General features: G+C 38.6%; 1 protein-coding gene across 1 annotated transcript in view; it reads left to right on the forward strand.

Annotated features, from left to right (window-relative positions):
* The window catches only part of LOC140142418 (uncharacterized), a 40,907-nt gene that overhangs the window by 13,420 nt on the left and 13,727 nt on the right, over positions 1 to 13,760 (forward strand). Inside the window, exons 14-24 of the mRNA XM_072164387.1 lie at positions 847 to 981; positions 1,861 to 1,948; positions 2,226 to 2,315; positions 4,182 to 4,307; positions 4,930 to 5,219; positions 6,126 to 6,180; positions 7,440 to 7,536; positions 8,329 to 8,417; positions 9,354 to 9,645; positions 10,029 to 10,171; positions 11,325 to 13,562. Coding sequence (XP_072020488.1) covers positions 847 to 981; positions 1,861 to 1,948; positions 2,226 to 2,315; positions 4,182 to 4,307; positions 4,930 to 5,219; positions 6,126 to 6,180; positions 7,440 to 7,536; positions 8,329 to 8,417; positions 9,354 to 9,645; positions 10,029 to 10,171; positions 11,325 to 13,562 — 3,643 coding nt within the window. The remainder of the gene's footprint in view (positions 1 to 846; positions 982 to 1,860; positions 1,949 to 2,225; positions 2,316 to 4,181; positions 4,308 to 4,929; positions 5,220 to 6,125; positions 6,181 to 7,439; positions 7,537 to 8,328; positions 8,418 to 9,353; positions 9,646 to 10,028; positions 10,172 to 11,324; positions 13,563 to 13,760) is intronic.

Here is a 13,760-nt window from a genome sequence, read left to right on the forward strand (position 1 = left end):
GCTCCAAGCAGCCTAGATGTACTTTACTCTAACTTCTCACAACACTGGTTCAATCCTGCACCCAATGAAAATGCAACAGAAATGCACAAATGTGTACATCCATATCAAAACGATGCACTTGTCGGCTGCTACATTTGAAGTGACCTACACTTGATATGAGTCTGGTATTTATTCCTAGCAATTATGTGAAATGAGACACATGTAGCAGCCGACAAGTGCATCGTTTTGATATGGAAGTACACAAATGTGATATGTTATTTGAAAGGCAATTTTTGTATGTAGTTTTAGTTTTCATCACATTTGTTGATAAAATGATATAACAGAAACTGTGTGTTTCTACTGGGGAACGGTTGGTGGGTAATGTGGTTTAGTTTAGAGTGTTACCGGTTAATGTGCTCAGTGGAAACAGATCGGTTCAGAGTGATGCGGTGTGGACACCCGGCAACCGTGATCCACCTCATGATGTAGACCACGCGGTGTGACACCCGGTATTTCTGTCAGTGGAAACTTAACGGTTGCTGGGTTTTGAACTTCTTTTATGTACATTTTATGGATCACATCGTGACCTTTAAAGCAGCTTGGGGCCAGGAATATATTTTCAGTACTTCCGGTACACACCACAACCCTTATTTTAAGCATCAGTAGAAACATGCTGGTTGTTGCCTGAATCGGATTGTGGGTTACCAGGTAATTGCATCATAGATGGAGTCACTTTTGTTTTTGCTTCCCTCTTATATCCAGACTGACTGAATGAAACTTGACTATAGCAAACCTACTGATTGTTTCATAATTGCATCATAGAGCACTGCTGATTTTGTTTTTGCTTCCCTCTTATATTTCCTACAGGCAATATGAGCTTGATCTACTCAAGGTTGATCTAGAATTACAGCAGGAGATGCAAAATGACAATGATGAGAATAACAAAGACAACCCCCAACTCCACAAGCAACTTCAAGAAAAGGACAAGACTATAGGAGATCTGTAAGTACCACACACAGACCATGATCCAAGTCCCTGTGTTTTATATGCTGCAAATTCTTACATATTCATGAGGGCAGATCATTTAATTGTGCATGTCTAATAAAACATGTCAGCATGCTGCAGGGGTTGAGTTAAATAACAGGCGTGCTACAAATCACACTTCTGGAAATGATGTGGCGGGTTGTCAGGTTTGCTATCAAATGCCACTGGGTAAGAAGTTTAGGAATTGTGGTGTGTTAAATAGGCGATTTGAGGTTTGCGATGGTGTGTTATCTCACTCACTGATGTTGCAGCGTTGTATGCCTTCACATTACGCGATAGAGTGTTGCATGTCTTTGTCTTTACATAATGAGACCATAAATATGTGTGGTATTTGCATGGCAGTTTTATCTTTCCCATTTCATGGAACGATTGGCCCTCATTAATGAGATGATGCTGGGACGTTACCTGTTGGTAAATGATCCGTGGTACCATATTTCTGCCTCACAACAGCATGGGCCCTAATACTCTTGATTTTCCTAACAAAAAGATTAATACCGTCCCCTGATATATGCAGTATGAGAAAAGCAGTGAGTATATTTGTTTTTTACCTCTGTTGCAAATGCTTAAAAGTCCTGTGCAAGGGACCACTTGAATAGTAGCAATTGTTCAGTTAGTGGTTCAGTTTATCGCTTTGGGAAAATGTACTAAACATTGTCATGTGGATGTATGTATAGTAGGTCAGTTGTCTGCGCTCAAAAAGACCTCAAATGTTTAAGTCTTTTAAAATCATGTTTTGGCATGTTTATGGATTTCATAACCCACCCTTTCACCTAAAAGCAACGTCCTATAAAAAATATGCATCAGTTTTATTGTTTTGTCTATTATTACTGTTTACAGAGAATATAATTTGAATAAGTACAAGACAGAGCTGAAAGAATTGGAGGACTTCACAAGAAGAGAATCCCGTACTATTCAGGAACAAGAGGTAACCTGTTTAAATATCAAGTCATGCAAAAATGAAAATACTTCAATCGTTTTTTTTTTATTATTAATCTAATTGACCTACCATATGCCATGCACTTCAACATGGGGTTGAGTGGTGGTCTTCCATTTGTGTCATGTTATGGATTGGTGCCCAGCCTAATTATTGGTGGTTATTTAAATTTGCAGTTCTGTTCTGTACCATAAAAGAAACTTCTTGGTAAATTCATGTTTGTTTACCATTAGAAAAGAATTTAATATATTTTTTATAACTTTTACAGGATGAAAATAAAGCTGAGATTCAGTCGCTGAAGGACACACTGACAGAACGTGATGCCAAGGTGGCAGAAATGTCACTCTCTTTAGAACAGGTATGGCATATGCATTTGTCTCCACAGAATGGGGGTTAGCTCAATCGATAAGGCGTTTGACCGTGGGGGTTATTTGTAATCTACACCACTTTGGCAGATGTAATGTCATGTCTTCCAAAGGGGTGTATGGATTTCAATTCTCACGTTTCACAATACGATGCGCTACCAGCTGTTGTTCTTGGCAGTCAATTTTTTTTTACTCCAGAGTCGACATCGCCGTTCAAGCTGCTATTGAATTTTCACGCGAGTGTGGTAATAAATATGTTGAAAACAGCTCCATGACGGATTCCCTGTGATCAATAGATAGAAAATGGATCTACTATAATTGTTAATAATTATTGGCAGATGTAATGTCATGTTAATTGTTAACAATTATTGTTGTTTTAGTGTGCATTCGCATGAAACATCATTATAATGATGTATGTTTGTGTATTGTATTTGTATTATGCGTTCTTTGGATGTCAACATTTTCCCATGATGCACTGCATATTTTGGCCTTGACTCAGCGACCCGCTGGAGGCGCATCATATTGTGAAACACAAGAATTGAAATAACCCAATATTTTATTTCCTGGAAGATAGCCAAACATTAAGCTATCATATAATGAAAACATACAAGGTCTAGCATACTTGATTGATTGATTCTAAAGTTACAAAGTTTTGTGATGTCTATTTTCATATGTATTTTATTGCTTTTTTACTCCATAAATTTGCCTTAATCTTAATTTCAAATTTGCTACCTTTGACCTCTTATGGACCAGATCATGTCACATATGTGACCTGCTACCAAGAAATCAGTGTAAAGTCGACGCCACTTTATACTCATTTTGTTGAGTTGGTAGTTTTGAGATATTTGGTCTGACTAAGTTGATGTTCTTTGTTTGTTGCCACCTGTACAAGTCAGTAGTATTATCCTTCGTGAATGGCCCATTTTGCTCCCATTCACAAAGGACATACAGGCATACTTAGTGGCTTTAACAGGTGTGTGAACACCAACACAGAAGCCAGGGCGTTTTAAAAGTGACTAACTCCTTGCAACTTTATTTACGCTGATTTCGTGGTCGCAGGTCACATATGCAGACCTGCCAACTGTCCCGCATTTTGCGGGACAGTCCCGCATTCCGAAGTTTAAAACCCCGAAAATGCGGGACGTCCCGCATTCCCGCATTTCCGTCCATTGAAAAAAATCATTAAAAAAAACCAACAAATTGTCCGATATCGTCTGGCACGAAAGAATTGCGGCGGCGCTATACCTATTTAAATGCATTGAAAATGTGGTGGCGCTATTAAAAGCCTGATTAGCACGTGCTTGCGTGTTAAATTCACGTTGCCCATTGTAATACATTGGATATGTATGAGCGTTGCCATTAAAAGGAGGCTATAATTTTCGCCTCATCGCCGGTGCATGGTTCATTGATGCAACATTGTATAACCGATGAATTGCGTATCTTTTTCGGATTGGTGAAGAGGTTATTTTCAGCTTTTCACTGTGTCAATGTTTCCGAATTCGGAAGGTTCGTCGTAATTTCGTTGGAATTTTGGAAGAAATTTTTAGTGTCCCGCATTTGGACTTTCAGAGGTTGGCAGGTCTGCATATGTTATCCAAGTTGGTGTGTATTGTGTATCCCTGTTGCAGATTGGGCTGCTCCATTTGAAATCTATACCCCCTCACACAGGGGGTGTAGATTTCATATGGCATATGGAGTCGCCCATCCATGTAACCCCATTTGAAATTCTCACCCTCTGTATGGGAGATTAGGGACATGTCTTCCATAGGGGTGAATGGATTTCAACTGGAATAGCCCATTGAGGGTACATGATTTGGATTCCGGATTTATCAATAAATCTGTTTTGAATTTCTTTCAAGATGCAACAAATGCAGCAGATGAACTTTGAACAGAAAAGCCTCGCCGATGCTGAGTTTGTGGTGATGGATCTGAGAAAGAAGCTCTCCGAAATGACTGACCAGAATGGGAGTCTCACCAAAGAAATGGTGAGGATCATGATACTACTTGATTGGGATGTAAAATAAGTTTAAACAGGTTCCATAGGCCTTTTGTGTCTGCTTCAGTGCTAATTATACTAAATTACTGATATTTAAAGATGTCTGACCAGATCAACAGCCTCACCCCCATCACCAAACCTGAGATTTTGGTGTCAGATGAAAGCTATTTATATTACCCCAGTGACATGTAATTCCGGAAATGAGGCCAAAAAAAATAATCCGGAAATGTAAAATTATTTTTTTTGTCAACTTGAAATTTGGAAGATTGGTTAATGATAGGCCTGTATGTAAGATAGAAAATGCAATATGAAAGAAAACTTATAACTACCACCTTAAAGTAAGCTATTTTTGCAAGGCATTTATGTTTGCAATTGTAATGATTAAAAAAAATTCCAAAACAAATTTAATAAAATTTAAAAAACAATTATTCAAATAATCTACCAAATTAGCATATTTTGCAACAAAAACCTAGTGGAATTTGAAGACCGGCAGTTCCACCCCTCCACCAAGTCATATCACTGAAACGCCTTACCAGATCCAAGGTATGTGTAGGTTATTTAAAAAAAAAAAAATTTGTTCATTACAACTACAATCCAACTATCTTTGTCAGGAAAAACTGAAAGTTGACATGAGAAAGCTGAACCAGGAGAAGAGTGATTTTGATTCACACCTTCACTTTGAGAAAGAGCGCCACCAACAGATGATGACAGGCCTTAAGGAACAACTCCAGTGGGCGTATGACGAGAATTTGTCCCTGAAGAACACAAGCGATGGCTCGGCTGAGAACAACACAGAGGCAACAAGTGTGATTAGTCCAGATGCAGAAAGCCAGATGGCAGCTCAAAATGAGATAGAATCACTTAAGTCTCAGTTAGATGAGTTGAAGACAACCGTGGATCAGTGAGTGTTTGCATGTTTTTTTGTTTTCTCATTTATTATCAAAGGTGGGTGCTCTGATTTAGGCTTGAAATGCATACACCCCTATGGAAGACATGACCTTAATCTCCTACACAGGGGAGTGTGAATTTCAAATGGGTTACCTGAATAGGTGATTCTATTTGGAATCTACACCCCTTGTGTGGGAGATTAAGGTCATGTCTTCCATAGGGGTGTATGGATGTCAACTGCATTAGCCCATTGTAACATGTTTTCTGCTTCCAAGTTGAAGCCCGTCACCAAAACATTTTTATACTAAGTGGCGAATTACTCCTGCAGTTTGGAAGCAAACTGTATTTCACAGTGGCCCATACATAGTATAGTAGGAACAATTTGCTGTAGAAGTAGTGATTTAACAGGATTAATTAACATAGTGATGGGTCTGCACTATTTTTGAATGTATTGCCCTGCACTATAAGCATGCTGCACTCATCACCTGTGTATGTAAGCAATCATTGACTGAATACGAATCGCTTGTACTGACACATCAAAAATAATAATGATTTAATTAAGGTGGCCTAATCTGTGTTCAATGCAGAGGAACACCATAATGTCTAGTGCAGGGCAATACAATCATAAATAGTGTAGACAAATTGCTATGGTAATTCTGTTACATCACAACTTCTACGGCAAATTTAACTCACAACTTGAACAAAGAGACATCAATCGGCTGTTCATGTCAGAAACACAGTTTTGCTAATTGTTACTTCATGGCTGTTATCAAGCGGAATTTCATGCAATTTGCATTGTAAACCAAGTCGGAAATGGTGCCTTATTTAGGTCATACTAATGTGAATCTGGAGGGGGGGGGGGGGAACTCATTTGTATTATCATTAATTACTTTATTCTTTCCTTTTTTCATTTTTCCAGATTAAATTCAGAGAGTGCACAGCTCAAGACAGACTTAGGAGAAAGCATTGATGCTGTGAGTATAATAGTTCATAATTAGGGATCACAGACACACTACATTTAGTTCAAGGGCCTTTGTCTCGGACATTGTGCAGCTTTACATCAACCAGAGCCAGGCTATAATGGTCATTACAATTGAGTAACTGGAGCAATATTAAACAAAAAAAGTTGTCCAGGTCATGATGATTAATATGAGAACACGTCAACAGGGGACAAGCCCTCGGACCTAAAGCCTTAGGAAAATCAATATGCTGCCCTGCATGCTTAAAGTACCAATGAAATGTCACCAAATCGGCCAAGACGGATTTAAAGCAATCCATGGCATTACCTAGCTGTTATTGGTTTACGTGTCTGAAGTCTTATAAAAGCAGAGATGCCACATTTTAGGTTTTGCATGAATCCACATTTTTCCGAAGTCCACATTTCAATGCTTTGTTTTTAAATTTTCAGCTCATTTTGGGACTTTCCCATGTATGCCATATTTGAGGCTTTTTCACCAATTTTGGGAGCATTTTCACTGTAACATCTTTGTTTAAAGGACTTGTCACATTTATGTGGACCATTGTAACACTAAGCTATTCCAGTTGAAATTCATACACCCCCTATGGAAGACATGACCTTAATCTCCCACATAGGGAGTGTGAATTTCAAATGGAGTCGCCTATTCAGGTAGTCCCATTTGAAATTCACACTCCCTGTGTGGGAGATTAAGGTCATGTCTTCCATGGGGGGTATATGGATGTCAACTGGAATAGCCCATTAAAATCTTTATACTATGCCTATATTGAATCCTAAATATTGGAAATGGTAACTTTGTGAGGACTACTCAATGACAGACAGTACAATGTTTCAGTCTCTTCAAATGTAAACACCTATCAATAACCAAGACCTGTCAAAATGAGCGTAAAGTCACTAGGGAAGAAAAGGAGATGATTCATTGAACATGCCAGAAAACAATGAATTCCTCACAGACATACTGACTTTTAAACAGCAAGTAAGGGAGCTGCCTGGTAAGTTTATATTACTTTCAGGTTTATGATCTAGAGATTATGACTCTGGAAATTGGAAATAACTTGGACATCAACATTTGCATCTTTTTTCTCATTTTGTGGAAACAGATATCATATCATTTTAGTCATATTCTTTGATGGACTTGCTAACCATGATTGTATTTATGCATCATTTTAGAATTTCTGCTTGGACCTGTAGAAATTAATGAATTTCTTATGTATGTCCATAATTTGATACTGTTTATTTTTTGTTAACTTTTTGTAGTCAATAGATGCACAGGACCAATTGTCAAATGTAAATATTGAACTGGAGAATGCCAAGGCCTACATAACAGAGTTGCAGGAACAGTTGTCTTGTGTTGGTAAGTGTGCTGTTAATACAAGTCATATTGGGTTATTCCAGTTTAAATCCTTACACTTTCTATATATGGAAGACATGACCTTAGGTGTAGAATACAATGGAGTCAGTCACCCATTGAGGTTACCCCATTTAAATTCACACTCCCTGTGTTGAAGGTCAAGGTTATGTCTTCCAATTAGAGAGTGTATGAATTTCAACTGAAATAGCCCATTATAGGTTCTGTCTAAACAGATTATCAACTGAGGTGCTTAACACTTTCTGAATTCACATGAATTATGATGCCCTGGTACAAAAATCCAATTGCAAGAGGCCAGAGTTCATGAATGCACTGAACAAAGCTCAATTGCATTGACTTACTGAGGGGCAAAATTCAAGCCAGTGAATAGGTGGTACAGGTGAAAAGAATACCACACTCCACAGACTCTCCACCAATTTGCCATGATGCTGAATTACGCCGAAAGAATACCGAAACACATGTGACCCAATAAATTAGTGTGACTGCAATTTTGTTAAAATTCTTATTGGATTTTCAATTAATAAAATATATCGTATGGTTACTCAAAACTAAAGAGGTGTTGACGACTGGCCAGCATGCATGAAACTGACCCAAGAAGAATGGGACAGTTCTCAATACGCCAACTCGGAATGGTTTGGCTAATGATGTCATGGAGCTGCCATCTGATATAATACAAACAGGCATGGAGTCCCAAAATCATTTTTGATATTTAGTTTAGCCTGTTTAATAATCATGCAAATACGCATTTAACTAACTTTTCCTTTACTCATGCTACAGATACTTCAGGCAACAAGGATCAATTTGATATTTTACACAATAAGATAGAAGAACTTGAACAGGAGCTTCAAACTGCTAGAAGTCAGCAGGTAAGAAAATACTACTTTATTAGATGATAAATATTAAAGTAATGAATGATTTAATATGGATATGGGTGGTCTGATTTTAACACATGATGTTTTTTGCTTGCATGGAGACACCTTGCCCAAACATTCCTAAGTCTAGTTTTGGAGTTCAGTTTCTCCAATGATGTGGTGAAAATGCGAAAATGTGTGGCTCATAGTACAGTGCTTCATCGTACATGACTTCCATGGTGGTGCACCACCAAACTACCATATTTTTAATGATACTGTCTTAATGAAACATATTTTAGGCTTAAAATTCACCGTTGTTATGAGGAAAAATATTGACCCCAACATGCCTCTACTATGTGTGTGCTCCATTGACCCCAACATGTCTATACTATGTATGGGTTCCGTTGCCCACCAACGTGCATATGTTACATGTGTTGGAGAGAGGTGAAAGAAACCCAAAGTGCCATACTCTGTTGCCCACCAACGTGCATATATGATCTTTCATGTAGTACAATATCTGCATTTTAATGTGAAAATTGGGGAATGAGGCTGTCAATCAGGTCCTCCACCTTTAAATAGCATGATGATATGAACAGATAACATTACATTTGTACTAAGATTGACCTAATCAACATACCTCTTTCCACACAATAGGTGAGTATTATCTTTGCCAGAAATGTTACGGGTCAAAGGTCAATTGACATGAATTATGTTAGGGATGTTTTCAACTACCGGCACTCCATCAGAAGTGGTGGTTGGGCCTGGATTCTATTGTTTGAAACAATAAAATGGTGTTAAAAAACTGGTTCTGCCAGGGTAGTGGTGGTGCCCTTGCAGGAGCTATAACTTACAGCTTGTATCAATTACTGTCACAGTGGAGAATGAGAACTTGTGAATATTCATCCATGATACGATGAGATTGACCCATGTCATTCTTTTTCCCCCTTCCAGTCACAGGTTACTGTAGATAACAACACAGTCAAAAATCTCCAAGAGGAACTTGAGGCGGCCATGATGGAAAAATCCACTTTGGAAGACTCTGTCTTTGAAAAAACTCAGGCTTTGGATGATCTCAAAGAGCAGGTGGACAGGAGTAAGGGAACTGAAGCTGATTCATCTGAGCTTGATGTACGCATTAAGACTTTAGAAGACACCATTATGGAGAAAGACCATACCATCAATGACCTTCAGCATGATTTAGAAACGGCTAATATGATGAAAGAATACACAGATGGACTTGAAGGTAAGTTAGTGTAGCTAATTCAGTTTTATACTGCATATGTGATGTGATCGAGCTAAATGAGTCATTTGTCGCTGATAGCTTTATAAGGGTGATATAGCAAGTCCAGATACGCCTTTTCTGTTCTGTGATTGTGAGTGACATGCATGCAGCTGGCATGGATATGAAATGTGTAAACATTGTCAAATATGATACATTCTATCAACACCAAATGAAACCAAGCATCTGAAAATGGTCTCAAATTAATTGTGCAAATGAAAATGTACCTTTGCCCTTCTGTTCTTTGCACAAGTTTGGGTTTTATCTGTCAAGTAAAATATGAATAAAACACTTCTGCAAAATTACCCAAATGTCTCAACTTGTTTTGTTCGCATTTTTATTCACAGCCCGTATGAAGGAATTAGAAAATGAAGTGCTGGAATGGAATAGCAAGTACCTGAAATCTGAGGAAGAAATGCAGGTCAAAGTCACATATTTGGAAGAGCAGCTAGCTAAACAGAGACATTACAGTATTAATGACAGCTCCATAGTAAGTATTATTAGCATGACTAATGGTTACACTAGACAAAAGTTGGCATTTGATTCTTATTATGATTGTGATGGGGGTTAACTGTTGATTTAAATTCCAAGTTCATGGGCAGTGTGTGTTCTCTGTTTTAAGAATTTTGATGCATCAAATGATTTTTTTAATAACCCTAGTTTGGTAAAAAGTCACATTTTCTTTTTCGTTGAGAATGGGTACTCTCTCGTGCCAAATCCCATTTTCACTGCACCAAAATAGCCACATGCGGCATTAAGGGATCCTCGCAATCGGTCAGTTCACAACAGACAAACTAAATTACACTTGTTACTTTGATGACAGACAGAAGAGAATTTACATGGATAAATTTCAATCTGACTAAAGTGGGGTGGCCCCTTTAAGAGTTAACACTGTCCATGGGTGTTAACCCTACCAAGAAGTGAAGTTGATTTCATTGATATTGGATTAAGTATGATTTAAGTTTGTGCATGCACAGTCGTAGAAAGTGCAATTTAATTTGGCTGTCATCCTAGCAATGAAATGCAGTTTGATCACCACAAAGTCAGTGTATACTTATATTTATTAAAATGTCACGTCTCTTCCACCAAATTTCATTTGACTATTCCTTTTAAAAAACACACCCCCTTGGAATAGAATTGGGAATTCCAACCAAATTCAATATGGTAGTTTACATATTGGTGGAAGATTTTGGAATTAAAAAAATGTCTAATTGTAGGCCAAATTGTGTAAAATTGAACTTTGAGCTCTATTGAACATAAGGTGCTACTTCCTGTGAACTCTTTCACAGGGGGTAGCTGGATTTTAAACAGAATGGCCCATTTGAGCCATCTGGTCTATTCGTAAATCTTGTTTAAAAGAAATTAGGGTACCGTACAGGGTAGTATGCTTCAGTGTGCAATATTGCCATCATTTTTACACATTGCAATTTGATATTTCTGTCAAACCAATTGAGTATAAATTCAGCTTATGTCATAAAAAATACCTTAAAAGCATGTGACCTAATCGGAGAAAAATATTTTATTGGGTGATCATACCATATGATTGTTTTTAAAATCTGTCTGTGTACGATATATTTCATATTATTGAAAATGATCTATCTTCTAATTCTTTTTCAATCTTGCTTTCATTGCTTTATTTACAGTCAACTCAAGAGATGACCAGTCAAGAAGTAGATATTCTGACGGAGCTCAATGCAGAATTAGAAAGCAAGGTGACAGAATTGCACAATGAATTGACCCTGGCACAAAACAATGTGGAGAGTCTCAAGAAGGAACTGATGGACCAAAGGGAACAAGTATCTGTGTCGCAGACAAATGCGGATGAAGAGCCAATGAGCAATGTCATGAAGCAGAATGATGTTTCAGAATCAAATGATGTTGTACAGAAAAAGGTGATGGAATTGGAGGGAGAACTTGAAGAAGCTAGGAACTACCAGTCAGTTGCTGAGCAACTAGAACAAAAGATTGGAGAACTGATGCTGCAAAAGGAAAGCACGAGTGGTGATTCCGAGGCGTTAAAGAATAGTTTACAGCAAAAGGAAGATGAGCTTAGAAGAGCTGAATCTGATGTATGTGAGCTTAAAGCAAAGATAGATGAAATTGCGGAGGAACTAGATGTAGCTAACAAAGATAAGGCTAATGCAGACCTTCTGCAACTGCAAGTAAATGAACTTGAAAGGTCTCTTGAAGAAAAGACTGTGTCTGGTCTAATGGAAGCCAAAGAACTGAGGAGCAAAGTAGAAGTCCTCACAAAAGTAGTACAAGAAGCACAAGAGATGGAAATAGAATACGGTTCTCTGCAATCTCAGGTTGAAGATTTGAAGCAGCAGTTGGCTACTAGCAGAAAGCTGGCAGATGAGTACCTTAGCCAGATTGATAATTTGAATAAACAGCTCGCAGGAATGAGGCGTCAGAGTGCCGACGATACGGACTGGCTTCAGTTGCATGTGGCAGAGCTTGAAAAGCAGTTGAAGGAGTCCAACATGTACCAATCTGTAGCAGAGGATTTGAAGGTGCGTGTGGTTGAGCTAGAAGCACGCCTTGCTGAAGCAGATGATGAACAAGTGAACAATGGTGAAGCTAGAAATGCTGATGAGACACTGTTACATGCACAAATAGCTGATCTAAAGAATCAGTTGATGCAAGTTACGAGTCACGAAGATGAATTGCAGCATAAAGTAGAAGAACTTACAAAACAGATACAGGAAGAGGAATCAAAACAGCAACAAGTTCTTGCCGAGTTGAATGAAGCCAAAGAGAATACCCAGGAAGCAGAGACGCATATAGAAGAACTGGATGAACAGATTATCCAGGGTAAAGCCTACGTGGCACAACTGATGTCCAGCTTGAAAGACACAAAGGAGACATGTCAAGAAAGGGAAACAAGAATCAATGAGTTACAGCACCAAATAGTAGATCTCACTGCTGAATCCAGTGCCAATGATGAGTTGAGAACAAACACTGATGTACTGTCAGAACAAATGAAGGATTTGGAGGCTGAAAATGAGAAGCTGTTTGAGGAATTAAAGGCAGCAAGAGATGAAAATCAAGATGTAGAGAGCTTGCAAAATCAAGTTGCAGAGCTTGAAGAAGAGATCACGCATGGAAAAGCCTATGTTAGCAATATGTTGGATGAACTGAAAGAAGCCAGACAGACCAACGAGGATTGCGAGGTGGAAATCGGTGATTTGAAGCAGCAGTTGGAGGAAAATGAAGCTTACATTAGTGAAATTAAGAAGCAACTTGATGAGAATAAAACAGATCAGACACAGCTGATGGAGGAGCTTCAAAATGTGACACAGACCTGTGAAGACAAGGAGCAGCAGGTGGCTGTATTTCAGCAACAACTCCAAGAGATTCAGGACAAACAGGTGCAACTGATGAATGAGTTAGAAGCCACTAGACAAACACTAGCAGACACTAATGGACATTCAGCTTCCCTCCAAGAGCATTTGGATGCTGCTACTTCTAAGTGTTCCCAGTTTGAGGATGAAGTAAGTGCAGCAAGAAAAAGCTCTTTGGACAAAGAGAATCAAATTAGTGAGCTTCAGAACCAACTAGCTAATATAAGAACTAACCAAGCACACATGCTTGAAGAGTTGAACTCTTTCAAACAAATGTCCGGAGAGACAACTGTACTGCACAGTCGCATTGCCGAGCTCCAGCAGCATTTATTTAAGACTGAACAACAGCTTGGTGCAGCGCAGCAGAAGTGTGAGGACAAAGATTGGTTGGAAGTTGAAGTAGGTGAATTGCAAAAGCAGCTGGGTGAGACTAAAGGTGTTCAGGTTGAGCTGGCAGAAGCAAGGAGTATGCTGGACACATACAAGAGGCAGGCTGAGCAGATGTCAGAAGAACTTAAGCAGGAGCAAGAGAAAATGGTGAGCTTATTAAATTACAATTGGTTATTTCAGTTCAACTCTATACACCCACTATGGAAGACATTGGTGTAGAAGTAGATCATTCAGGTAACCCCATTTGAAATTCACACTTCATGTGTGGGAGATGGAGTCTGTGTCTTCCATAGGGGGTGTATGGATTCCAATTGGAACTGAAAGAGAATATTAAAACTTGTACTG

This window comes from Amphiura filiformis, chromosome 20, assembly GCF_039555335.1.
Source record: "Amphiura filiformis chromosome 20, Afil_fr2py, whole genome shotgun sequence".
NCBI classification, from domain to species: domain Eukaryota; kingdom Metazoa; phylum Echinodermata; class Ophiuroidea; order Amphilepidida; family Amphiuridae; genus Amphiura; species Amphiura filiformis.